Source organism: Lathamus discolor, chromosome 5 (assembly GCF_037157495.1).
Source record: "Lathamus discolor isolate bLatDis1 chromosome 5, bLatDis1.hap1, whole genome shotgun sequence".
NCBI lineage: Eukaryota > Metazoa > Chordata > Aves > Psittaciformes > Psittacidae > Lathamus > Lathamus discolor.
This window is the reverse complement of record NC_088888.1, coordinates 117,105,634-117,132,940: the sequence shown is the minus strand read 5'-3', so window position 1 is coordinate 117,132,940 and position 27,307 is coordinate 117,105,634. Positions and strand designations below refer to the sequence as shown.

Genomic DNA, 27,307 nt, shown 5'->3' with positions numbered 1-27,307 from the left:
GGAGTGTTGGAATGGAGGGTTACAGGCTCTTTAGAAAAGACAGGCCCGGCAGGTGGGGAGGGGGAGTTGTCCTTTATGTTAGGGATAGGCTGGAGAGTATGGAACTCTGTCTGGGGACAGGTGAGCAGTTTACAGAGAGTTTGTGGGTCAGGGTTAAAGTGAAAACAGCCATGGGAGACATTACTGTGGGGATCTGTTACAGGCTGCCTGATCAAGAAGAACCTGCGGATGAAGCACTCAACAGACAGATAGGTAAAGCCTCACACTCGCAGGCCCTTGTTCTCATGGGGGATTTCAACCACCCTGACATCTGTTGGAACGATGGCACTGCACGGCACAAGCAATCCAGGAGGTTCCTCAATTGTGTGGAAGACAACTTCCTTCTGCAAGTAATAGAGGAGCCGACAAGGAGAGGTGCCATGCTTGACCTTGTGCTCACCAACAGGGAAGGGCTTGTTGAGAATGTGGTGCTCCAGGGCAGCCTTGGATGCAGCGATCACGAGATGGTCGAATTTGAGATCCCCAGGAGAGTGAGAAGAGCGTGTAGCAAGCTCACTGCCCTGGACTTCAAAAGAGCAGACTTTGGCCTCTTCAGGAGCCTGCTTAGTAAGGTTCCGTGGGATATAGCCCTGGAGGGCAGGGGGGCCCAAGACTGTTGGTTGATATTCAAGGATCACCTGCTGCAAGCTCAGGAGTGCTGCATCCCAACTAGGAGGAAGTGCAGCAGGAGGGCCAGGAGACCTCCTTGGATGGATAAGGAGCTGCTGAGGAAACTTCAAAAGAAAAAAGAGGCTTATAAAAAATGGAAGCAAGGACAGGCGGCCTGGGTAGCATACAGGGATGTTGTCCGGGAAGCTAGGGACCAGGTTAGGAAGGCTAAGGCCCAGTTAGAATTAAACTTAGCCAGGGATGTTAAGGATAATAGGAAGGGATCCTACAGGTACGTAGCAAACAAAAAACAGACTAGGGACAATGTAGGCCCCCTGAGGAAGCTTTCGGGAGAACTGGCTACACAGGATTTGGAGAAGGCTGAGGTTCTGAATGACTTCTTCGCCTCGGTCTTCACTGGCAAAGGCTCTGACTGCACCACCCAGGTCTTAGAAGGCAGACGCAGGGACTGTGAGAATGAAGACCTTGGGCCCACTGTGGGAGAAGATCTGGTTCGAGACCATCTTAAAAATCTGAACGCACACAAGTCCATGGGACCTGATGGAATTCATCCACGGGTCCTGAAGGAGCTGGCGAATGAAGTTGCTAAGCCACTGGCCATCGTATTTGAAAAACCATGGCAGTCAGGTGAAGTTCCCGACAACTGGAAAAAGGGAAATATAACCCCCATTTTCAAGAAGGGGAAAATGGAAGACCTGGGGAATTACAGCCCAGTCAGTCTCATCTCTGTGCCTGGCAAAATCTTGGAGCACATTCTCCTGGACAACATGCTAAGGCACATGAAAAACCACAAGGTGCTTGGTGACAGCCAGCATGGCTTCACTAAGGGGAAATCCTGCCTGACCAATTTGCTGGCCTTCTATGATGTGGCTACAGAACTGATGGACAAGGGTAAGGCAGTTGATGTCATCTACCTGGACTTGTGCAAAGCATTTGAGACTGTCCCACACCACATCCTTCTCTCTAAATTGGAGAGATATCAATGTGATGGATGGACCACTCAGTGGATAAAGAACTGGCTGGATGGCCGCATGCAAAGAGTTGTGGTCAATGGCTCAATGTCCAGCTGGAGACCAGTAACGAGTGGTGTCCCTCAGGGATCTGTGTTGGGACCGGTCTTGTTTAACATCTTTGTCGCTGACATGGACAGTGGGATTGAGTGCGCCCTCAGCAAGCTTACCGATGACACCAAGCTGTGTGGTACTGTTGATATGCTGGAGGGAAGGGATGCCATCCAGAGGGACCTTGACACGCTTGTGAGGTGGGCTGATGCCAACCTCATGAAGTTCAACCATGACAAGTGCAAGGTCCTACACCTGGGTCGGAGCAATCCCAGGCACAGCTACAGATTGAGCAAAGAAGAGATTCAGAGCGGCCCTGCAGAGAAGGGCTTGGGGGTGCTGGTCGATGAGAAAATGAACATGAACCGGCCTCAGTGTGCACTCGCAGCCCAGAAAGCCAACCGTATCCTGGGCTGCATCAAAAGGAGTGTGACCAGCAGGTCGAAGGAGGTGATCCTGCCCCTCTACTCTGCTCTTGTGAGACCTCACCTGGAGCATTGTGTGCAGTTCTGGTGTCCTCAACATAAAAAGGACATGGAACTGCTGGAACAAGTACAGAGGAGGCCACGAGGATGATCAGGGGCTGGAGCACCTCCCGTATGAAGACAGGCTGAGGAAGTTGGGGCTGTTCAGCCTGGAGAAGAGAAGGCTGCGTGGAGACCTCAGAGCAGCCTTCCAGTACCTGTAGGGGGCCTATAGGGATGCTGGGGAGGGACTCTTTATCAGGGACTGTAGTGACAGGACAAGGGGTAATGGGTTCAAACTTAAACAGGGGAAGTTTAGATTGGATATAAGGAGGAAATTCTTTCCTGTTAGGGTGGTGAGGCACTGGAATGGGTTGCCCAGGGAGGTTGTGAGTGCTCCATCCCTGGCAGTGTTCAAGGCCAGGTTGGATGAAGCCTTTGGTGGGATGGTTTAGTGTGAGGTGTCCCTGCATGTGGCAGGGGGGTTGGAACTAGATGATCTTGAGGTCCTTTCCAACCCTAACTATTCTAGGATTCTATGATTCTAACTTTGTTTTACCTATAGGGAAACACAGATCAGATTCTACAGTTCTTTCTCACAACAGAACAAGCGAGCATGCTCTCTCACGTCTGGCAGCCTCACTGTGCAGGCACAGCCAAATGAGTGAACCAGCCCATGTAAGAACCTGGCCATACCCACTGGGTATCACCAAGCCACTGCCAACTATAATCCATCTGTTAAAGCACATCCTCACTCAGGTCAGGTAAAAGGCAGTGATTATTAAGGAGAGGCAGTGTGTGCATCCTCATGCTGATGCTCACTTCTCTGGTCCTGCCTATACTAAAGGGCCTGTCCTGAGAAGGTGTGCATGACCATATTGTAGAATAAAAACTCTTTCTACTGTTTGCTCCTTTTGAAGAGTTGTGAGAGATAGAAAATAAAACCATTTCTTCGTGCACCTTACACAACTAGAAACACTTTCAACGTCTGACTTCAAGTTCTCTTAGTATCAACTTTATACAATCCAAGAATTCAGATCAGAGCCTGCGCCTTCATGGTCTGATCCAATGCTAACACACTGATGAACGTATGAAGGCTCTTATAAATACACATATGTATAGCTTGCTTCCAGGGAGAGAGGTGTACCTGCTCTAAACACTTCTCCAAAGGGAAATGACCTCCAAAGGGAGGTCATTATATGGGTTCAAGGTTCTGGACACAAAATATGGCAAGGTGCAAGTCACATTCAGAACAGTTAGCTTATCTTGCCAACCCAGCATCAAAGTAGGTTTTTATTGGATTCAGACTTACCCACAGGAAAAGGCAGAGACAAGAGAGAGGTACGCTCACCCCTGGCACACCAGAGCCTCACCTATCCTTGCAGGTCTTTCAACCTCTTCTCATAAGGAAATTGTATCGATTTATAAAGCAAATAACAAGTACCATTATGAAAATAGGAGGTTCAAACAGTTAACATAAGAAACAGCAAACTCAGCTTGCTAATAAATGGCTAATCCTCATTGGTACTGTAGTTCAGAAAGTGACAGTATTGCAACACTTGGCCATATTTAAGCTCTGAGTTATCTTTCTGCTATCACCCTGGATGCTGCTTGAAAGCAGCAACCAGAGCCCAGAAACAGATGCCACAAAAATTTCATCATGCACTTCAGAGACAAATATGAGATTTAACTACGGATGTCCTTGGTTGTAATCACTGCATCTTTTCTTACTCTACCTGTGTTGCCCTGATGTTATACACATTCTGTGAAAATATTCTATAAATTCATGAAAATGAAAAATATACACAGTAATCTATATTTTGGACACAGCAATTCATCATGAGCCAGCAATTCATTCCCTCTTCCCTGCATCAGAAATTCCATAATATAATCTCCACATATGTCTTTTGCTTCTCCTGTCAATTCAAAAAAGCATGGATAGTTAATTATAATTTTTATACTCCCAGTAAGCCCCTACCTAAATCACTTGTAAACATCCTGAATGGAAATGAAGACTCCAGCTGGCTCTTTACTGTTTACTTGTTTATCTCTTTCTGCTGCTACAAAAACAAACCAGACACATGTTCCTTGTAAAATGAAACAGCTTATTTTATATCCCTGTCCTTTGCATCACCGTATTAATTGGAGCTGTTGAAAACTCTGCTATTGATACTGAGGCCTGGATTGTGCAAGCAGTTATTTTTGAAAATCATGTAATGCTGGTCCTAAATTTCCCTAAGGTACTCTGACACCAGCTCTGCACGCAGAGCTGTTACTCAGACTTACAAGCATAACTGAGAGGTGTATTAATGTAAAACCAAGAGGGCTAGCCTTACATCTAATGAATAATCACACAGAATGTATTTGTGGATTAAAGCATTGGCATGGCTTTTAATCCAAACAAATCCCAGAGTCACACAAAAGCCTTGTCTAAGCAATAAAACGTATTTTCCTCTATCTCCCCACTATCAAACATAAAAGCTGTTAATCTTTATGTGGTAACTGTGAATAACTGTGTAACCACACAGAGCACTACAGCCACAGACACAAGTTTCTGCCAGCCCCATCAGTCACTTCTGTTTGGAGAGTGAATCTAAGGAGTGTATGCACACAGGGTTAAAAATTGATCACTTAAAACTTAAACCAAACTGGAATTCCTGTTTCATTTTAGTGGAAATAAGAACAGAGCTGTGGGAAAGTCTACACAGCTCATTTAAATAAACACTTACAACCAGAGAGAGCACTGGATAAGCACAGGGAATGAGAATTTACTGCAGTGCAAACCCACATTCTGATGCCAGCTGCATCCTCTGCAGGTGAGGACAGCATAGCATTTGTTCAACCAGTTAAATACAATAATTAGCTTATGCAAACACAAGAAACAAATTTAAAAGGTTAAAAAAAAATCAGAAAAAAAGCTTGTTTTCCTTTATTACTTCATGAATTAAAAGCCAAGTAGAACAGAGCAATCAGGTGTAAGAAATGGAGGGGCACAAGAATTAGTGATAGTATCTGAAAGAATCAAGTAAATGTTTCCTTTATTAAATATCAAAACATCTTTTCTTATTTAGCATACATTAGACGCTTTTATCTAACTGACAAAACAAGTATAAAAATGCTTTTCCTGAACACTAATTGAATTCTAGTTTTCATGCAGAGAAAACATGACATAAAATAGAAGAAAAAATTACTCCCTCGTTCTTCTTAAGACTCTGAACAGATGAACATAAACCAACGTATTTATTTGAATGGTGCAGATGCAGTGCAAAAACCAGAGAGCCAGAACTGGGTTAGGCTTAACAGGATCCCAAATATCTCATGCTATACAGAAGACAGTGACTAGTAACCAGTAACCTGAAGTCATCTATTCAGTAAGTGATCAGGAAAGTGCCTCAAAGCTGATTACACTTCTCTATAATCCCATAATTTTGCCCAGGAAATGACCATGCTGAGGAATGACGGGATCTTGATGAGAAACTGCATTTTGTGGGATCAGATATAGGATTCTCCAGCCAAGTCCCCCAAATGGTAAGACAACAAATGAAAGCTTCCAGTGACTGTTTTAGAAAATGAACCTTAGAAATAAGGGTGACCAAAACCATTAACTTGCCCAAGCAAAATACATCAACCACCCAACCTCACCTCTCTGCAGACCAATACTCAATGAAGAAAACCCAGTCTTCTGCCAGCTGGCAGGTTTTTAGCCACTTTATAGAAACATTAAACCATAAACACGTACTGAAAGGCTGTCATTGTAATTCAGCATTGAATGAGGGAAACCAAAGGATAGATGGAGACTCGCCAAGTAACTGAATTTTCTGAGTTCATGCTCATGACTGGTTTCAAAGCGTAACTGTAAAGCCCATCAGCCATAATTTCTATTACGTTATCCAGAGATATAGTCAAACACCTCTAGTGTAACCTCTGTGTAACACAATTTGGGATGTTAACTACTTTAAGAAGAATAGTCAAGGGCTTTGACAACAGCACCAAAATGAAAAATTCCTTCCAGGTCAAGTCAGAGAACAAGAAGACTAAAAATAAATCACAGCAGGAAAAAAAAGACTAAAGTTTGTCACCTAAGCAATGGAACAGCAAGTAATCCTTAAACAACAACCCCCTCCCTATCACATGATTCATTCCAAGATGCATGTTCATGACTTATTACACAATTAGCAGGGCTATGACACCACACAGTGCAACTGCTCTATAATGCAGGAGTCTTACCAATAACCATTCATTAACTCTGTCTTCTCTAATTAAAAATGACTCATGGAATAAGCTGCATTATATGATTAAGCTTTGAACAAACCAAAGCTAATTTAGAGAGACACACAAAATTAAGTTTAATTCTATACAGGATCACGTTAAGGATTTTGAAAACAAGTGCTGCAGAACAAACGCCTAAATCGGAAAATTCCTTGGAAAGGGAGACCTTTCCTCTGTAAAACGCTGCAGTGACCCAGGAAGAGGAAGGAAGCATGGCTGAGAGAAGATAGAGAATCAGAATGGTTAGGGTTGGAAAGGACCATAAGATCATCTAGTTTCAATCCCCTGCCAGGGGCAGGAATGCCTCACACTACACTATGTACAAGCGAAACCGATACAGTCAAAATATGATTATTGCTCCTGGCCTTTGGTTCACCATACCTTCACTACCGCAATACAAAAAAGGTCTTGAATCCTCTAAAGCTTAGGATCTTTAAGATGAAGACATTAAGATGTTTTACACTACGCAGCACATGAGTGCAGCACTGACTGAAGGTGAGGAGCACCACTGATCCCAGCACTGCTCCCAGACTGCAGTACCCATACCACACCAAACAGCAACCATACCTCTGAAAAAGATCGAGACTTAGAAGCAACTTCCCGTAACACTGAATCCAGCTTCCTGATATTTTACAAACATCAAGCAGCATTCCATAAACTGCAAGGTTTTAAGCAAATTGTGTAGAGCCTCCAGTTGTTATTTCCACAGTCAGAAGATTACCAGCTTTCAGAGTAGGTTTATGCACAGTTACTCGCTGTTAAAGACCATTTCTTTACACTGTGACCACACCAGGCCTCCGCCTGCCCTGGTCTTTGGCTCCCTCTTTCCCATCACATCACAATTTCCATAGTTTTCTAGATATGCTCTGATCCAGCTCCATCCAAGTTATCCTCCCATGTGCAATACAGGCTCAAGGTATAGAGTCCTTGTCTGTGACGTATTTTTACCATGACATTCGCACACTTTACCTCACACTTTATCAGTTGGTGTTTCCACTGTCTATCACAATCACCAGCCCTTTTCTCTCCTGCCATCTGCTTTCCATTTCCCTCCCTCTTCTGTCCCAGCAGATCGCAGTTCTAATCCACAAACAAAACTTCTCCACACTACCGAAACACTACAAATACCAAGTCTTACCAACACTTGGAAGACCTGCTGTCAGAGAAGGAAAAACCAAGTGTTTATAAGGAATAAGTTTAAAAACGTATAAGAACTATGTGGTTAAACCCAGCGGCAGGAACATGAGGAAGCAGGAAGGTGTGATGAGGTTATTCACCAACCCTTATCTCCAACCACTCAACTCCATCAAAACTGCATGAACCACTTGAAACCAGCCTGCAAGCTTTTCCCCTTCCTACCTTCATCAGCTTTATATTCGTAAGGTTTGTTTCCCCATACGCACTGAAAACAAGGCATCGACTGATTTCAGAACCTGGCTAATTATTATTAATATACCTGCATCAGACCAAGCGAAAGGAACAGTGGGAGCCTGACTGGTTGTCAATGCTTTTAGAACACTTTTCTTTTTAACTGGCTATGTCATTCCGGAACAAGAGAAGTCAGATCACTGCCAGGAGAATCTGATCGTTTCCTAGCATATGGTTCTTAAACGGTATCATCAAAAATTAACTCTATCGTGCATATTATGCACTTCTTTCACCAAAGAAAACCGTGTTTAATTGCCGGACCCAGCTCAGGAGGTGGGTGATAAACTCCTGTCACTGTAGTAAATGAGGCAGACTGCTTCTTTTATACTTCGAGGTTGCCTACTAATAACCTTTATCATAATGCCCCCTCCACAAACGCTGGTATTGCAAACGAACTCGGTAACAGCCTCTCTGCTCCCAGCAGGCAGAAGGGGTTGCAGTTCCTAGATGAAGCAGTTTGCTTCCACATTCAGAAGCCGGCTGTACACCCGTGCCAGGCCCCTGCCCCTCAGCAGCCTCCCACCTTCGCCAAAACAACCCTTCCGTCACCATGAAGCGCTCAGCCAAACCCATGCCCCGGACCACAGCACACCGACCGCCCCAGGCGGGCCCCGCACCTCACAGTACAGGGGGGGCTGCTGCTCCCTAGCCCGCCGGGAGCAGCGGCGGTGCCGGTGAGCTCCCCCGCGCACGGCCGCCCACCGGACGCCGAGACGCTCCTGAGGTCCAGGCGGAGCTCCCCGTGCGCCGGCCCCGCTGCCAGCGCTGCCACCGCCGGCGCGGGCAGGACACGAAGCGGCCCGGGCCGCACTCACCTGCGGTTCATGGGCCGCACTCGCACGGCCACCTTCACCGAAGCCATGGCTCATCCCCGCCGGGCCGCGCGGGCCCGCACCTGCTCCAGCCGCCGCCGCCGGTCCGGCCTCGCCTCGCCTCGCCTCGCCCCGCCCCGGCCCGCCCGGCCCGCCCGGCCCGGCCTGGCCCTCGCCGCCGACCCGCGCCCCGCCCGCCGGGGCCGAGCGCAGGCCGCCCCCACCTCGGCCTAGGCCATGTCGCTACGGCAACCGCCGCCCCCCGCAGCCCGGCGAGCGGCTATGGGGGCAGCGCAGGGACAAACAAGGTCGCAAGGCGTTGCTCCTCCTGGCCGTGACACTCGCCCTCGGCCGCGCCGGGTGGCGCGGAGGAGGAGGAGGAGGAGGAAGGCCGGGAGCGAGGGGCCTTCGGGAGGAGGGGTGCGGTGGTACCGACATTACTAGGGCTGGGAGGGGGCTCCTCCACAGGGCCGTCCCCCGCAGTGTACAGTTAGTTATTTACCGATTTATTCATTCATTTATTTATGGGGAGGGGGGGTGTATATGCATATATACACATATATGTTCAGGCACTCCCCTATAAATATGTATCTACCCATTATAATTAGAAGATATATATAGGGATGTAGATAGAAGTGTCCACATATATACACATATATGTATATACCCCTATATACACCCTGTATATAGCTCTCCCTTTACATATATACCACACCCCTGTATATATGCATACCCCTATACATAGACACCTGTATTACCCATATATGGGGGAGAGAGCTGTCTATATAGATATATGTGCAGATAATGTCCATATACATGTATCTACATATATAATCATATATATGATATATAGTGTCTTTTTTCTTCTTGGTTATATAGAGGGCCTATGAGGATGCTGGGGAGGGACTCTTTATCAGGGACTGTAGTGACAGGACAAGGGGTAATGGGTTCAAACTTAAACAGGGGAAGTTTAGATTGGATATAAGGAGGAAATTCTTTCCTGTTAGGGTGGTGAGGCACTGGAATGGGTTGCCCAGGGAGGTTGTGAGTGCTCCATCCCTGGCAGTGTTCAAGGCCAGGTTGGATGAAGCCTTGGGTGGGATGGTTTAGTGTGAGGTGTCCCTGCCCATGGCAGGGGGGTTGGAACTGGATGATCTTAAGGTCCTTTCCAACCCTAACTATTCTAGGAGTCTATGATTCTATGATTCTCTACATACATATGTACATACATACACAGATGTTGAAGAGGTGTGTGTGCAATCCATGTACACTCTGCCAGAGTGCCACCAGTGAGATACCACCAAGGCTGGGCAGCCACCACGCTGGTACCATCGGGCTGGGACAGGGCCTGGATCCGACACCCCACCGTGTCACCCTGCTCGGAGGGATGCGCTCAGCAAAGCACAGATGGAGATGGCAGTGCCTCAGCAAAGAGAGAGAATGTTTCCAGCAGAGAGAAATGGTGAAACAGTGGGCATCACAGACAAATAATAATGAGTATTTCTATATGTAGGCACATAACATCATAAATCTTGGTTATTATTTTTTTACTGCTTATAACAGGGCACACAACAGCTCTCCCAGTAGGTACCAGAGCTGACTCCATCCTTTCCTTATAGCAAGAAAAAGGTGATTATGGTCATCTTGGAGAAAAAGGGAGTTAAACAATGTAAATTCAAATGTAGGCTAAGGTGCGGTGTATGATGGAGAGCCATGCCCTCATCTGCGTGTGCAGAAACACAGCCTGGGCATCCAGCCTGGCACATCCTCCCTTAGGGAACAGCCAGCCACAGCAAGACACCTGGCTCATAAGGGGTAACTGTAAAAGACAACATAAAAAAGCAGGATAAGTAATATTGTCACAAATAATAAATATTTTGTTTGTTTGGAGTTGTCAGTGCCTGGAAACTACACCCAGGATGGAAACATCATTTAAAATGCTGTAGAAACATAGTTGAATTAAAGTCATGAAGGTGTTACTGGCTTGACAAGCCAAAAGTGGCCAATACGCAGAAGAGGGTCTCAGACCCAAATTCCTCATCTTTAAGGGTGACTCCTACTAACAACTTACAGTCTCCAAAAAGGAAAAGGAGTGAGGAAGGGCAGATGACAGGAAAACGTCAGCTGATGAGCAGTTAGCACTGGTGGTAACAGGGGTAACAGATGGATGAGGTGCAAAAAGGATCAGAGCAGGGCAAAGAAAGAGACAGAAGAGCCCCATGTTTACACTGCAAAGGTGTAGGGGAAGCACTAGGAGGTGGATCAGCGGAACAGAGCCAGAACAGAAGAGATTTGGAAGATGAGTGCTGGAAGTGGTCAAAGGACATAGGGTGGAAGCCCATCAGATGTGAAAACAGCTGAAAACAAGAGCTCCATGGGGTGGAGAAAGGAGGGGATAAAGAAGGAAGCCAGAAAAGTGATGTCCCCAGCAGTGCATCAGATCAAATGAGATGAGGTGATGTCTGAAGAGAGAGGTCAGGTGCAAGAGGTGGTTTTATAGCAAAAGAGAAACCATTATGTGTTCAAATTGCTCAAGAAAGAGAATAGGAGGGATGAGAACAAGAGCAGTCTGGGGCAAGGGGTTAGAAAATCACTGATGCAGCAGCTTAAAAGAGAAGAATGGAGGAAGAAATAGAGGGCCAGTAATAGGAAAGAAGGAGGAAGGAACAAGATTTGGAAAAAGAAGAGCACAATTTTGGAGACCCAGGAAGCTTTCAACAGCCAGACAGGACCTCTGGCCTAAGAGTCAGACATTAAGACAGTTCTGACGGTTTGGAGATGGCAAAGAAGGTAGTGAACTTATAATGTGGATTTTTCCTGAGGTTTTCAGTGATGTGAGAGGACAAGCAAGGGAAAGATGCAAGGAGGGAGCCGGAGTTTGTGATGCCGCGACAAACTACAAGGGGAAAGTCAGGAGAAGTTTTGGCACCATTGTCAAGAGTATTGCAAACTGGAGGTCACAGGAGCACTAAAAAATGAAGGAAAGGATCAACTGTGCTGAGCCATAGAGGTGCTACAGTGGGAGAGAAAGAGCTGGGGGCACTGGGAAATCATAGAAGGATCAGTAGTTGCTTAAAGATCAGCAAAGGACCATGCTGGTGAGCACAGGCACTGACACACTGCAGCAGCCAAATGTGCAGGCGGGGGACCCCTGCCAAAGCATTGGGTAAATTGACTAAAGCCTATTGAAAGCTTTAAAGAGGATCCAAGAGATGTGCGATGAGCTGACAAGGAATAGCACAAACACATAAGAAAGGTAAGAATAAGCTCAAAAGTGTGTATAAGAAAAAAGCAGACATGCACACACATGCATAATAGGATAAAAGAATAAAAGCCAGTGGTCAAGAAACAGAATAAAATGTAATGATTTTCAGCACCCATTAGGGGTCCTAGAAAAGCCAACCAATATGTAGCCTAATTTGTACAGCATCTACTAACTCCTCTGGGACAGTCAGCCTTCATCTCTGATTAGCAAAGCTATTGGAGAAACATATCGGGTTCAGTAAGTACATCTCCTCATGCTGTGCCTTGTGATACCTGCCATTAGTGGTACAATGAGCTTCTCAAACCACACAGATCCTCCTGTGAAATGGAAAACACTTCCCCACTTACATAGTGAGTGCCCATTGCAGATGGGAGCTGGACCAGCTAATGCACCTGTAACGCACCCAGCATGAAGCAGCAGAACATCCCAGGCTCCCCCATCCTCCTGCAGTTGTCAGTGACTTGCTATTTCACAACTTACTTTCCTTTCCTGGGCCAGGACACAAATGCTGCAGGCAGTCAATGGAGAGTGAAGCCAGACCTGGTTTTGTTAAGCAGCATTGACAAACCCTTGTCTGTTGGCTGTAACTATAGCATTGAGTGCTTGGGTGATTGCAGTGCAGCCTAGCAGCAGGGGCAGAAGGGCTGGCTCCCCTTGGGTTGTCATTCATACAATGCAAATTCTAGCCAGGAAAGTAGGATCATAGAATCCCAGGCTGGTTTGGGTTGGAAGGGACCTTAAAGCTCATCCAGTTCCAACCCCCTGCCACAGGCAGGGACACCTTCCATTAGAGCAGGTTGCTCCAAGCCCTGTCCAACCTGGCCTTGAGCACCGCCAGGGATGGGGCAGCCACAGGTTCTCTGGACAGCCTCCCTCATAGCAAGTAAGTTTGTCCTAATGTCTATTCTCAATCTCCCCCTCTCTCAGTTTAAAGCCATTCTCCTGGTCCTGTCACCACATGCCCTTGTAAAAAAGCCCCTCTCTAGATTTCTTGTCAGCCCCTTTAGGCACTGGAAGCTGCTCTAAGGGCTCCCCAGAGCCTTCTCTTGTCCAGGCTGAACAAGCCCAGCTCTCCCAGCCTGTCAAAATTCAGCTAATAGATTAATCTGTTCAGTAAAACTAAGTAGAACTCAGCTCCATATTGCTCAAGTTAGACACATTCAGCATCCCCACTATTTGCTCGGCTTTAACGTACACCAACAGGCAGCACAGGTTTGCTCCTTTGACCAGTTTCTGTGTCAGCATACCTCTCTCTTCTGCCCGTGGTTCAGCAGTGAGTTAATACTCTCACCTGTTCAGTCTGCCCCACTGAATTATTACACACCGTGTGTAACATCTCCTGCAGTTTCAGTAGGGAGCAAGTTTTACAAGAGCAGGATCCAGGAGGAAGGCTGCTTCCTCAGGGCTGCGTCCTGTAGTTAAGCTGCTTGGTGGATGTTTGAAGGGTTGAGGCTGTAGGAAAGTCACTCTGTTCTCAGCCTGGCTTCTGCAAAACTTGCCAGGAAAAAGATATTTTTGAGACCTTTATACATAGGTCAGTTTGTAGCTATCGACTCCCAAACCAACCTGTAAGCATACCACCAAAAGCCTTAACCCCCTGGTGGAAAACACAGCTGTCAGTCTCTAAATGCGAAATATTACACTCAGAAACACCTGGCAAAGTTTGCACACCCAAATAAAAGCCAAGCTCACAGCACATGCGTTCCCAATTACTCCTCTGCTCCTTTGGTATAAGTGTCTGTAACAAACACTTGGCTCAGAGATGGTTAATGAAGGATTTCCAAGGTTTTTCCATGCGCTATCACAAAGACCCACTCTGCTCCCTTCACTCGAAGCTGGGAAAGCCAGTTCCACCTGTGGTAGAAATGATCTTTGGGCTCAGAGGTGGGATCTCTGGCACTGCTGTAAGTCTCCAGGCTGCTGGCAAGGAGACAAGTGGGGCTGTACCTGACTGATGCCTGACCACCACCTTCTGCGCTTCCTTCTTGCTCCGCATTGACCTCTTGCAATGGACCTGCTCATTCAGAAACACCTTCAGGTACACGCCATTGTTTCGTGGGGTTGCAAACAGGTCCCAAGCCCAGGAGATGACAGGCTGGACCTCACTAATAACAAGTCTTTCCTTCAGTCCCTTCCCAGGCACGCTTCCCAGTGACAATGACCCATTGCCATTCCTTGTGTTTACATGTAAATAGCCTGGAAGGGTGGGAATTAACGACTTAACCAATGGTTATGTATCACCTGCTATAATGCTCTTGTCCCATCGCAGTCTGAAATATGTTTTTAGGAAGGAGACATCAACCAGGATCTCTACCTGAGTGTTCTGAGACACTCTTCTAGTGTCACAGATGATCTTAAGGTCCTTTTAGATGACGAACTAGATGATCTTAAGGTCCTTTCCAACCCTAACTATTCTATGATTCTAAGAGTCTTCTAGTTGGCAGACAATGGAGGGCACAGATGGACGGGCATCCCTCCCCGCTTGCCATCAGGCTGGAGCTTGTCACCAGTATTCACCAATTTGATGCAGAAAGCTCAGTGCTTGCTGCTAAAGAGATTAAAAGGGTCAATATTTGGGAGAAGGTATTATCTTGTCACAGATGGATCCTTCTCTCCACTTCTGGAGAATCCCTTGGAGAAAACCCTTGGCCACCATTGTCCTCCTTCTTCAGGGCTTTTCACATCCGATGTGCCACGCAGAGACAGATTGTTTCTGCTGCCCCACCAAGATGTGTTGTGCCTCAGCCAGGGGAATCTTCCACCTCCTCTCGGTGCTCTGATTTTCCAGTCTGTCAAAATCATGAGGAGTAAGCAGCCCAGCAGCACACAAACACAGCCCCTTTAATCCATACACACAGCATGCTTTCCTGAGCTCAGTCCCAGGCAAAGCGTCCGGTCTGTGTTCATACCCACTTTGCACAAAACGCACCTGCGCGTCTCCAGTTTGAACTCACACTTGTGTGCGGATGGAGGAGCTTGCTGTGGATAACTTCTCATGGGGATGAGTGGCCCCCTGATGAGTCCCAGAGCTTCACTACAGCTTCCCAATGGAACCAATGGCTTCCAAATGGAGCCGCCTGATGGCTGAGAAAGAAAGGATGTCACTGTATAAAGAATTAAACCAAGTGCTGTGAGAATCCACACTAAGCAAGGAGAATTATCCACTTTCCATCAGGCCTCAACATGCAGTTTCAAGTAAATAAGCACCAAGCTGTCAGCTTGAAATTCTCCTTGGGAGCTGTGCAGTGTTAATGAGCTACCACCGGTGCTGGTTCGTACCCCCCTTTGCTCTTTGTGCAGTCGCCTTACTCTCTTCAATGAAATGCCGTGGACATCAAGCCAGTGCTGCCGAGTGGGGGTAATGAATCTGGGGCAGCCCAGGAGGGTTGCCTGGAGCTGGCACTACCAGCACCATCCATGGCAGTGGCGCAGAGAAAGCAGCAGCAACAATTGCAGAGGATATGGCAGGACCTGGTGCCTTTGGCAGCAGTGGCAGTGACCGCTGCTGTGCCACGCTGTGTGCCAGTGCTCTGCTTGCCACAGTTTGGGAAATTAAACATAATGGTAGTGGGTCCATTTTGCTCGCATCTTTATCATCTGCATCCAGTTTGTCACCTGCATCCAGCCTTCTTGTTGACCTTCACTGTTCTAATAGCAATAATCCTAGAATCATAGAATCACAGAATGGTTCGGGTTGGAAAGGACCTTAAGATCATCCAGTTCCAACCCCCGTTAGAAATAATACAAACCAGAACATGACCATTCCTCCCTCGCTTGGCAAACGGACCATCAACAGCTCGCCTGGCAGCTGGATGTCACAGTCTGAATGCTGCCCATCCTTCCAGGTGTATCCCTTCCTGGTGTTTGACATTTTCCTATGCCCAGCACACATGTTTGGAGACTGCATCATGAGAGGTTGGTGCAGGCGGTAGCGACCTGTTTCCAGTGGAGACAGTACATGTGCATGGACCCTCCATATTCCTGGCTGGAAAACATAGGGAGATGGCTAGCTGGGTTGAAGCGTGTCCTTACTGGCAACCCCTTACACAGATCTTCCTTTGAACCATAAGGAAGGGTACAAAGGGTACTGGCTCTTGAACTGGGATAACTGGAACACAGCTCCTTGCCCCACCATGGCAGGACCTAGGAAGCCACCACAATGCAGCTGTGGCAGGATGGGGAAACATCAGAGTCCGCATTAAACGTTTCCTGTGGTCTGCTGGACCCCACAAAAGACGTTTGTAAATAGCCTTTGCGTTTGATCATCTGGGGGAATTAATCAAGCAGAGATTCAAACCGCTGGGTACACATCATCATTCCCAAGTGGTTGTGTTAGGCTTGATCCAGAACTGAACCACAACGGCTTCAGCCAAAGCTTAGTTAGAACTGAACCACAGAGTCACTGGGTTGCCTCTGCTGCTTTTGATCTACTGCTAATTGCTTAATTAATTCTTCTGTGAGCTGGTTTTCCTTTTGCCGTGCTTTCCACCTCTAGTTTCAGAGCATTTTAAACATACTTCATGTGGGAATAAGCAAATAAGGTGTAGAACAACAGCAAAACAACTGTACTGCTTATATTTGTGTATACATTGCATAGAAGACGACTTTCTCCTTTGACATACAATTGTCACCTTGAACTCTCAGTGTAAAAACACAGCCTCTTAATCTCTATCTTCAAATATTACTGGGAGACGGCTTTGCACAACAGAAGTTTGCCCTAACACAGAAACTTTTTCTCATTACATAAAGCACCCACGAGGTTCACAGGGTACGCTCTAGCATTTTAATTGTGTTGTTAGCTTCTTAGAAATGAGGTTGGTTTTGTCCCCTTTCCTGCTTCACTTTCAACTAAGGAGCCTGACAAGAAAAAGTGTGGTACGGAGAAGTGGAAATGAAAAATAAGTGGTTGTAGTTGACAGTTAATTTCTGCACAGTTGGAAAGAGAAATGAGATTGTCTATTGTTCAGCTCATTATTTTCCCCAACCACCCCAGAACGCAGCAATTTCTTGTTTCTTTATTAAATACAATAGGGAGATGTTCTGATAATTCTTTCCTTATTGAGTTCTGATGACTTACAATTCAGGGACAGTGGCTGAGCTCCCTCGTCTGCTCTGTTTTCTGGTGTATCATTCAATTAACACAGAGGCAATCTGTTTTGTCCAAAAGGTAATACAACCAGGCTTGGTAGGCAAGCAAGCTGCAGAAAGACCTAATAACGTTTAATGAATTATCACAGTGTTTGGAGATGTTCTGTCGGCAGCACCCTGGGATTTACACAACACTTCGACATGTCACAACTTGGGATCAGAATAGCCATATATTGTTAGGCTGTGCCAGGGCGCAGCTCATGGGGATGCCAGTGTAGTTTCATCCACGAAGCCAAGGAAATGCCTTACATACAGCACTGCTGTTTACCCCCGGCTTGTTAACACACAGGCAGTGCTTTCCCCTTGCTCCTCACTCCAGGACCCCCTTTATCACCCTTATTGGCATTAAATTGGAGGGGGTTTGGGGCTGCAAAGTCTGTTCCAGAGAAGTCTCTTCCAGACATTCGGTGAGACAGGAGATTGAGCACCTACCTGTTGGCATCTTGCATCCCAAGCCATGCTGCACCTCAACAAGCCACAGTGCTGGAGGGACCACACTTGTTCACTCTGGATCCAGAGGAGCAAGACAGATGATGCTGATGCTGACATCCTCATCGAGCAAGAGATGAAGGCTCTGAAGGACATCTGCCTGGCGTGTTAAACCCAGGAGATCAGCTGTGGTTGCTGTCAGGGTATCTAGGTTTAAGGCAGGAAAGTGTCCTTCAGGTATCCACTTGGGAGGACGTTAGGCTGCAGGGCGAGGCCATGAGCTACATGAAAGGTATTAAAACACATGAGAAGCTTTCCTTTAGGCCAGAGAAGGTTTGGTTGATGGCACACATGAAAGAAATAACAATTAACCTTTCTGTATTTCCAATGTCATTTCTGTTCATTCTAATGGCAGAAAATCCCTTTTCCTTTGTCGATAGAGGTTCAGGGTGGGAATTAGTGAGCAATTTATACTGTGGGTTTTGGGTACCTGATAACGCATGGCTGCTTGAGTCTGGACACTGGAAGGTCGTGGGCACCGAAAGTATCACTGCATGCATTTTACACTGTCTGTTCCCTGATTTTTAGCAATTACTGTATTTCCAATGTAAATGAAGGGTAGTGTTGTAGCCAAGCTCAGACTAAAATAAGAACCTGGGAAAATATAAACTGATGCAAAGCCAAAGGTAAAACATTGAAAGTCATTGAGAAATCTTGTACTGACTTCAGTGCAATTTGATCAATATCCACAGGGAAAAGCAGACAAATATATTCTTGGAATAATGTTCCCTGAGAAAACATTTTAGAGGATTTGGCTAAGCCAAATTTGGAGAGAAATAAAGAGATTACTGTGAGTTAGGATAGAGCACATTTATGTCCTAATACACTGCTTCTACGTGAAATCTTGTTGTATTTAATGTTAAGATTAGGATCAGTGGAAAAACAGACTGGAGTATGGGTCAGCCTTCTTAATAAGATAAGGCTTTATCTGTAATCCCTAGGGAAAGAGACCGTGTAGGCCTGAGCTGCTGAATATGGTAATATCCATAAGAAAACCATTTTAGGAGGTACTTGAAAGGCGGCGCACACATCTTCAAAGGATCTACAGATTCCTCTCAACTGGAATGAAATATTTAGGCAGTCTGGAAAGCCGTTTTCCTGATACTCACTCATGAAAATAAACACAACCTTCTCTCTAATGGGGCTGGTAAGCCAAGACCACCACCCAGCATGCTGGCTCGCGAGTCCCGCTGTGAATTTCAAGGGGCAAAAGAGACATTGGGAAAAGAAATAGCAAATAGAGGCAAGGAAGGGCTCAGTAAGAGATTGATGTCCAGGGTTGGGGAGGGCAGGCAGGCTCCTGCCAAAGGAAGGAGCATATAGGATGCATTGATGCAAAGAGAATGACTGACTGATGAATACAAGATGTGTTTCTGCATGGGATGGACAAGGGAGGGTTCAGCCCATCAGGGGAATCATAGAATCGTTTGGGTTGGAAGGGACATTAAAGATTATCTATTTCCAACCCCCCTGCTGTGTCAGGGACACCATATCATAAGAAGCCCACTGCTTACATCCATCCCTGTAGGTCCTGCCTATCCCCTGGAGACCTATCGAACTGACTCTAGTCAGTTCAATAAAATAAGCTTCATCATTGGCTTATCAAGGCTAGTTTTGCCTGAATAAAGAGTAAGAATGGCAGGACTGAGCATCTTTAGAAAGGCAGCTGGATGGGTGCAGTTGGTGTGCTCTCCAAAATCCCTGTCCATGTTGCTCCAGCTGCAGAGCAGCTTCCGTAAGGAAAGCATCCCTTCACAGCATGCCTGGGGAGCAAACCAATGAAACACACTCCTGGACATGGTCCCTGGCAGATGGCTTTAATCTCTTCATTCGGTGATGCAAAATACACTGTGCATGAGCAGGAAAGGGATGTTCAGACAAGGTCACTGAACCTTGAAATTGAAGATTTGGGAAGTGGTGTATATTTTTTTAAGTGTTTTGGGGAGAACTTAGCACAAAACAAAACCCCATCAGAAAGATTCTTCTCTTCCAAGTCGCTGCTGTTACCTGCTTCCAGTTCCTTTCAGAAACAGCCCTTCCTAATAAGAAATGACTCATTTATGATTAAGTAATCTTTAACTTGCAACGTTATTTTTTAATACTATCCAGGGCATTAGGCAATGCTCACTGCAACTCACACTCAAATCAAACCAAGCGAAGTATTTTAACAGAACTACAGCTTGTCATTCTTACTTCATTGTGTTTCTGCGGTGAGATAAAATCAGATTAGAATCACACAAAGCGGAACAAGAAAAACAGGTTTTATGTGTCAGTAACTGCATATAGAAGATGTATTTAACATGAATAAAAAGTATGTACGTCCCAAGCAAATGCAAACCCTATTCTCCCTCTAGTGGCCACTGATTCTCCGTAGAAAGAAAAGAGGTGGATGGAGATAAACCATCCCATGCTGGAAAAGAGAAAAGAGTGAAGACCTGAAACAGCTTTTCATTTCATGTGGCCACTTTTCTGCTCAGCAATGTCTCACTAACAGATCTAATGGTGCTGGTTGAAGGCAGCACACTGAGGTCTTGTATATCCTCCTGCATGAGCTACAGGGAGAATTGTCTGGTTTAAATCCATGGTTGAAATGATTTTGTTGGAGCAGGGCCAGCTGGCTTTCAATTGTTGAATTACTGATCCAGCAAAAAAAGTACAAACCCCATTTTTAATCCACCCTATAACATAACATTACATTAAAAAAATCACCGCTTATTACTAGAGCTTCAAAATAGAAGAAACACTAAGACACAAATGTGGTTTGGCCAAGTATTTCTATTGATACAATTTTCTATATGTGATATAGGGACTGTAGTGATAGGACAAGGGGTAACGGGTTAAAACTTAAACAGGGGAAGTTTAGACTGGGTATAAGGAAGAAGTTCTTTACTGTAGGATGGTGAGTCACTGGAATGGGTTGCCCAGGGAGGTTGTGAATGCTCCATCCCTGGCGGTGTTCAAGGCCAGGTTGGACAGAGCCTTGTGTGGGATGGTTTAGTGTGAGGTGTCCCTGCCCATGGCAGGGGGGTTAGAACTGGGTGATCCTAAGGTCCTTGCCAACCCTGACTATTCTGTGATTCTATGATTGTATGGTTCTATGATATGAGGTATAACCAGTATTATAATTATTTAAAGCAATATCACTTTCTTATTGGCAAAAAGCTGTGCATATAAACATGTAAATCACTAATACAGTATTTCACCAATACCTGCCTGCATAAAAGCCCGGCTAGCATTTATGTTGGCTGTGAGCAGCATCATTGCTACTGTAATGATGATGGCATATTTAGAAATTTCACATGGGATATTGTTGTACACACACTTGCAGATGATAAGCATTGCCAGTCAGAATTTGTGTTCCCCCTCCTTGACTTGGAATAAATAGGGTGATATTATTATTGGCAATAACAATTTATATTGCTATATAAAATGTCTGGAGCATCCACTCAGTCATGCCAGAAAGCCTATGGTAGCAGACATGCTGAAGCATAGCTCCTCCAGTACCAGGGATCTGCAGCCTGAACAGGGAAGATAGGGAGGAAGGAAGGGAAAAGAGATGCACGGAGTCACACAAGAAGTCAGTGAGCACCTAAGAACAGGCAGTTTATGAGCAGAGGTTTTATGAACCATATGCTCACAGCCCAACACCTGGATGCCACAGACTTGATGGAAAGGGCACAGGCAGAGCTCAGTGAACAGTGTGTTAGAAAACCAAGAAACAGCCCCTGCATCCCTCCATCTAATCCTTCCACTGCTTAAAAAGAAGCAAAAGACTAACAATATAATGCCATGCATGCGGTTTTTATCTCGTCTACCTGCCCAGTCTGGCATGCCGCAGAGAAATGGGCCCTGCCTCTAAACAAAAGCCAGCCTGCTCATGTATGAAATTGAGTCTAGTAAATCAATACAGTCCTGAAATGTAAGTCAGTGCAATTTTAAGGTGTATTTACCATTCAGAGGCTGAAATGAAACACCTCATAACAGTGTTTAGTCAGAAGACACGTTGCTAATCCTACATGGAAAAGCAGCAGTAATCAGTATGTTCCTGCATGCTGATAGCAAAGGGGAAGCAGCCCTGGATGGTGAAGGCTCTTGCAGGATAAACACAGACCGCAGTTCTCAGGTATTATGTTTCTAATGCGGCCTTAAATCATCTTCCAGTTAACAGAGACTCAAAAGATGTCCCTTTGACTAGGGGCAGCTTGCATGGTCCCTCCGTCATAGACATCTTCCAGGTGTCCACCCACCGCCAAGCCAGTGCAAAGCCAGCATTCATCTCATTGAGGAAAGGTACCTTCCTGAAGGCAGGGCAGTGGGCGCCTGCCATTGGAGAGAAGCAGCCGTATCCATCACGCCTGTTTCACAGGGATAAAGGGCTTGCAGGAAACCATCTCACTTCTCGCTTTCTCCCTGAATCCCTTTAGAAGAAGCCACTAACACAGAGTGCTTGGGTCTCTGTTTTGTTCTGCTTTGTCCCCTCTCAGAAGCTCCCCTTTGTGAACAAGCTCTGCCTCTTTAATCGCCCCATTTTCATATCCCATCATCTGGAAGGGTCAAAACAACAGGAGCACTTACCAAGGCTCCCCCCTTCAGAAGCCAGGCAATACCTTTCACAAGATTGTTTTTGCTTCTCTCAAGGGATATTTACCAGAGGTTAGTGCACTTTTTTCCTTTGGAGATGACTGCTATCAGCCCTGGAAGTGCTTCCCAAGATTGCAGAAAGGAAATGCCTTATCACAGTATCTAATTTTCAAGGCAATGGTACAGAACAGCCTTTCTACATGGAACCCCAGAGCAGCACTCAGGAGTTCGGCATCATTTTGCATTGTGGGAAGTTTTTTGTATTATTATGAATTTAAACATTTCTCAGAAGTACTATTTGAATAATTAAGAACAAAATACAAGAGAAGGCTCCAGTGAGACCTTAGAGGAGCCTTCCAGTACCTAAAGTGGGCCTGCAAGAGATCTGGAGAGGGACTTTTTATAAGGCATATAGTGACAGGACAAGGGACAGAGGGCAGCTAGAGTAGGTATTAGGAAGAAATTCTTTACCATAAGGGATTGAGGCACTGGCACAGGGTGCCCAGAGAAGCTGTGGCTGCCCCATCCCTGGCAGTGTTCAAGGCCAGGCTGGATGGGCAACCACAGCTTATCTGGGCACCCTGTTCCAGTGCCTCACAACCCTCACAGTGAAGAACTTCTTCCTTATATCCCATCTAAACTCCCCCTGTTTAAGTTTTAACCCGTTACCCCTTGTCCCATCACAACAGTCCCTAACGAAGAGTCCCTCCCCAGCATCCTTATAGGCTCCCTTCAGATACTGGGAGGCTGCTTTGAGGTCTCCACGCAGCCTTCTCATCTCCAGGCTGAACAGCCCCAACTTCCTCAGCCTGTCTTCATACAGGAGGTGCTCCAGTCCCCTGATCATCCTCGTGGCCTCCTCTGGACTTGTTCCAGCAGTTCCATGTCCTTTTTATGTTGAGGACACCAGAACTGCACACAATGCTCCAGGTGAGGTCTCACAAGAGCAGAGTAGAGGGGCAGGATCACCTCCTTCGCCCTGCTGGTCACGCTCCTTTTGATGCAGCCCAGGATACGGTTGGCTTTCTGGGCTGTGTGAGCGCACACTGCCGGCTCATGTTCATTTTCTCATCGACCAGCACCCCCAAGTCCTTCTCTGCAGGGCCGCTCTGAATCTCTTCTCTGCCCAACCTGTAGCTGTTTGCAATTGCAATTGAAGACACAGTAATGGCAGTCCAGCTAAGGGAGGATGAGCAAGCTTTCCAAGGTGATGGGCACTGTTAATGGCAAGGGGATGTGCAGCTGTTGCTGATGTTGTTACAGCTGAGCTATACTTTCCACTGCGCATTTATAAAACACACATGGAGTTATTTTAGAAGAGCCATATAGGAAAAGATTGGTTTTGTTGAAGATTAAAGGACAGAAGGACTAAAAGCAGGCTTGAACTTTCTTTATAATCAGCCCCCTGACTTGCACAGTCTCTTGTATTAAGAGTCCAGCAGAGCTCAGGGCTACTGTGCTTTTCCCAGTACTTCGTGGGGCTTTTTCCCACCTTGGAAGTTTCAACCTAATTACAAACAGTCAGAGTGAAAAATAGCTGTTGCTTTAAAAAACACCCTAAATTGTCAGTTTCTCTGAAGTCTTTGCTATAGTTCACTATGCTCAATATGTGTATTGGAACTAATTATGAAAGAGTGGTAGAAAACAAAGAAGCAGAATCGTAAAACTTCACAGGATTTTATTACCCTCACTAAGGACTGATGCTAATCCCTTGAAAGTCAGCAGGACAACATAAAGTGCTCTCTATGGGACAAAACATTAGAAAACCCAGCATTTTATGAGTGCACAAATATGAACCTGATGTGTTTCCCATGGAGGGAAGATATTGCATGCAAAAAACAAAACTATAAGGCTTCAAATTTAGATAAAATGCTGACCACTGCATCCCCACCCTCAGGACTTACCAAAGGTTTTGCATTAATTCTGCTCACAGGCAGGTCTATCTAGAAAAGCTCCATCTTAATTTACCAGATTCTGTCTTTGCCATTGCAGTAAAAATACAAGCATCCCTCTGCTTATTAACTAAGGTCAATATTTGATGGTCCCTGACCCTCACAAAGGCAAATCATCTTAGTTATGCTCCTCTCTACCTAAAAAACAAATACATTACACATGAGTATAATCATAGAATCACAGAATGGTTTGGGTTGGAGGGACCTTAAAGCTCATCCACTTCCAACCCCCTGCCATGGGCAGGGACACCTTCCACTAGAGCAGGTTGCTCCAAACCCTGTCTGACCTGGCCTTGAGCACTGCCAGGGATGGGGCAGGCACAGCTTCTCTGGGCAGCCTGTGCCAGCGCCTCAGCACCCTCACAGGGAAGAATTTCTTCCTTATATCTAATCTAAATCTACCCATGATATCCCACAAAACTGTATTCTATGGGGTAGAGGAAGCTTTTCAGAGCTCTAACATGATGCTGTTGTTGGCTTAAGCTTTTCTAACACTCCACATTTCCACAGAACCATTAGCCAAACGACCTTCCCAAATTTCTGACAGCCTGTGCCTGCGTTCCTGTTTGCAAATGATAGAGATCTCGTGTCTGCAAAGCACAGGATTAATGCCGCCGCCCTGCATCCCTATCATCAAGCTGGCATCCCTACACTTTCATTACCGTTTCCTGGCAACAAAGCACAGAGGCACTTCCATGAATGCTAACAATCCATAGTCATCCTGCTTGGAGACCTTTCCGGAGAGCCCTGCCGAAATGAATGAGTGCATCAGTGGTATCTGCTCCTGCAGTATCAGACTCAAACACAGAATCATTTTTCCCGCATGGGGAAAGCATTCTTAACATGGTTTTGTATTTAAAAATCACTTCTATCTTTCTTTCTAGGCATTTATTTTTTGAGTCATACCACATTATTTCACCCCAAAGTATAATAAGCCCATTTCTATTCACATTGCATAAACAAACCTTATTTATCAGTTTGTTAGCAGTCAGCTGGGCAGTTTGATGGTTGGGTGGGTTTTTTCCCTGTTTACAGGATCAAGGTGTGGTAATGTGACAAATCTAATACTGGGCATATATATGTATGTACTTTCAAGTAGTAAATGATGAGTGTTTCCATTTTTAAGCAGAGAGATTGTTTCATGGGTACAAAGACTAAAAGACAAAGAGCCACGTTCTGGGATGCTGTCTGTGCTTTTCTGATCTGAGTGATATGACTGAGCCTTCTTAGCACTAAGCTAGGCAGAAGTAAATAACAGTAGAAAAGCAGGAAAAGGAGATGCAGTTCGTAACTTACACTGCTGTGAATGCACAAGGAGAGAGGACTGCTCCCTCCAACAGTAAGTCCTTCTTCATGTTCAAGCAGGCAAGAGGTGAGAAAGGCAATGCAGGAAGAGAGACTTGCACAAGTGTTTTCAAATTATAAATGTATTTGCCCTTCTTTTCCCTGCCCCTCCATAGTTACCATATGTTCTGGAGGCTCTGAACTGAACCAACACGGGAAGGAAAGGGGAAGGGGAAAGGAAAAGGCAAAAGGAAAGGGAAAGGGAAAAGGAAAGGGAAAAGAAAAAGGAAATGGAGAAGGAGAGTGAGAAAGAAAGGGAAAGCAAGTATTCTGAAACCAGGAAGCTTCTCATTTTCCTTTCCATTATGTTGGGTATATTAGATTATGCAGGGTATCTGCAGTCCTCTGATGAATATCTCATTTGGCTCTCACTCCTTACAACCTCCCTCCCCAGCCCTGGTGAGGCTTTAGTTAATGTTGCAGTGTTTAACTAATGAACGGACCCTTATGCACTGCGTCTGCCTTCCCCCAGGGCTTGCTCATGCCGAAATGCTGCCAGCTTCACAGCATGTGGATACAGAGAAGATATATTGCATGGTCTTATCAAGAAAAAACACTGCATTGACAAAGAATCAATACTCAGGTTTGCACTGATGCTGTCAATATTGTTAATGCTTTAATGTCCTAAGGCAAAATTTGACTTGAAAAAGATCTGAGTGTGCCCTGGAACACTTTATTTTCTGTGCTTTTCCCTCTGGCAGCTGGCTCTTGTTTGAAGTCAGGGCAAAGAATCCCTTTGGATCATTAACATTGCTCAGTGATTGTCTGCATAGCAAGTTTTCCACCCCCAACAATTGTTTTCTTGGATAAAACTGTCCAGGTAGTGAGAAAGTGAGTAATGGGTTTCAATCACACTTGGCAGATCTAAAGGGTTAGCTGCCCCTTGCTGTAATATACGGTTCTGGCTATGTTAGCCTAAAATGAGTTTAAGATGGATTCCCTGAAGAAATGGTTCATGGCATATAATCTGGCTGCCGAGCAGTATTTCTTCGGGCGACAGCATCCCCAACTGACTTGCTCAGAGGCTGTGGCTGTTGAACAAAGTCAGCTCGGGGACGTTTCCTGTGTATAAGCAGATATCCCACAAATACATTCTTGAAAGACTCACCGAAGAAGGGAAATACAACCCCTGACATAGGAGCTGGGATGCAATCCATGGCTGAGGTCATTTATGCACATGTGTGGTCTCAGTACACAGGGGCAAGAAGTGACACCATTATAGCCACGATGGACTGGGGAAAATCACACAGGGTGCAAAGCACTGAGGAACAATATTCCTCCTCACTGCCTGACTCATTTTAGGGTGAAGGACAGGCTACTCCCTCCCCAGGGTAGGGATGTCTGCCTCTGAAATTGAGAGTGCAAAGGGGAAATGACAGTCCTACACCTTGTTTGCCACTTAGCTATAAGGAGCAGGTATGGATGCAGCATGATGAAGTCCAAGGGCAACTGATAGTTGACTCTCCCTCATACATGTTCTGGATGGCAGCTCATACCTACAGTTCCTGTTTTCAGGAAGTTAGAGGCTGCTATACCATAGCTGAGAAGCTAGACACTGTCCCTTGCAGGGCTGTCTGCAGATCAGCAGCCGGTGCCTGGATGGAGGCTGAGGCAGAGGGAGCCTCTACTGGGAACACCCAAATCCAGTAGAGGAGAATGGGATCAGCAGTGGATTTGTGCCTTTATTTAATATTATAACATTGCATAGGGACATTTCTTCTCTTTCACAGAAAATGCATTTTCAAGCATCAAATTTCTACTTGTCATTACTTGTGAAAGGTTAACACTGCTTTATTCCTAGCACAGTGCTAGGAAGGACTAAATA

General features: G+C 45.8%; 1 protein-coding gene and 1 long non-coding RNA gene across 8 annotated transcripts in view; one reads left to right on the top strand and one right to left on the bottom strand.

Moving 5' to 3' along the window:
• Window positions 1–8,819, bottom strand: part of KIF16B (kinesin family member 16B) — a 147,507-nt gene extending 138,688 nt beyond the window's left edge. For all 7 annotated transcript variants that reach the window (XM_065682303.1, XM_065682304.1, XM_065682305.1 and 4 more), the window contains exon 1: window positions 8,707–8,819. In XM_065682303.1, the coding sequence (XP_065538375.1) occupies window positions 8,707–8,753 (47 nt within the window). In that variant the 5' untranslated portion in view covers window positions 8,754–8,819. The remainder of the gene's footprint in view (window positions 1–8,706) is intronic.
• LOC136014511 (uncharacterized) lies at window positions 4,927–6,423 on the top strand. Its single transcript, XR_010612745.1, has 3 exons — window positions 4,927–5,010; window positions 5,631–5,722; window positions 6,207–6,423. It is a non-coding gene; the product is annotated as an uncharacterized LOC136014511 (long non-coding RNA).
• Window positions 8,820–27,307: the final 18,488 nt, after the last annotated feature.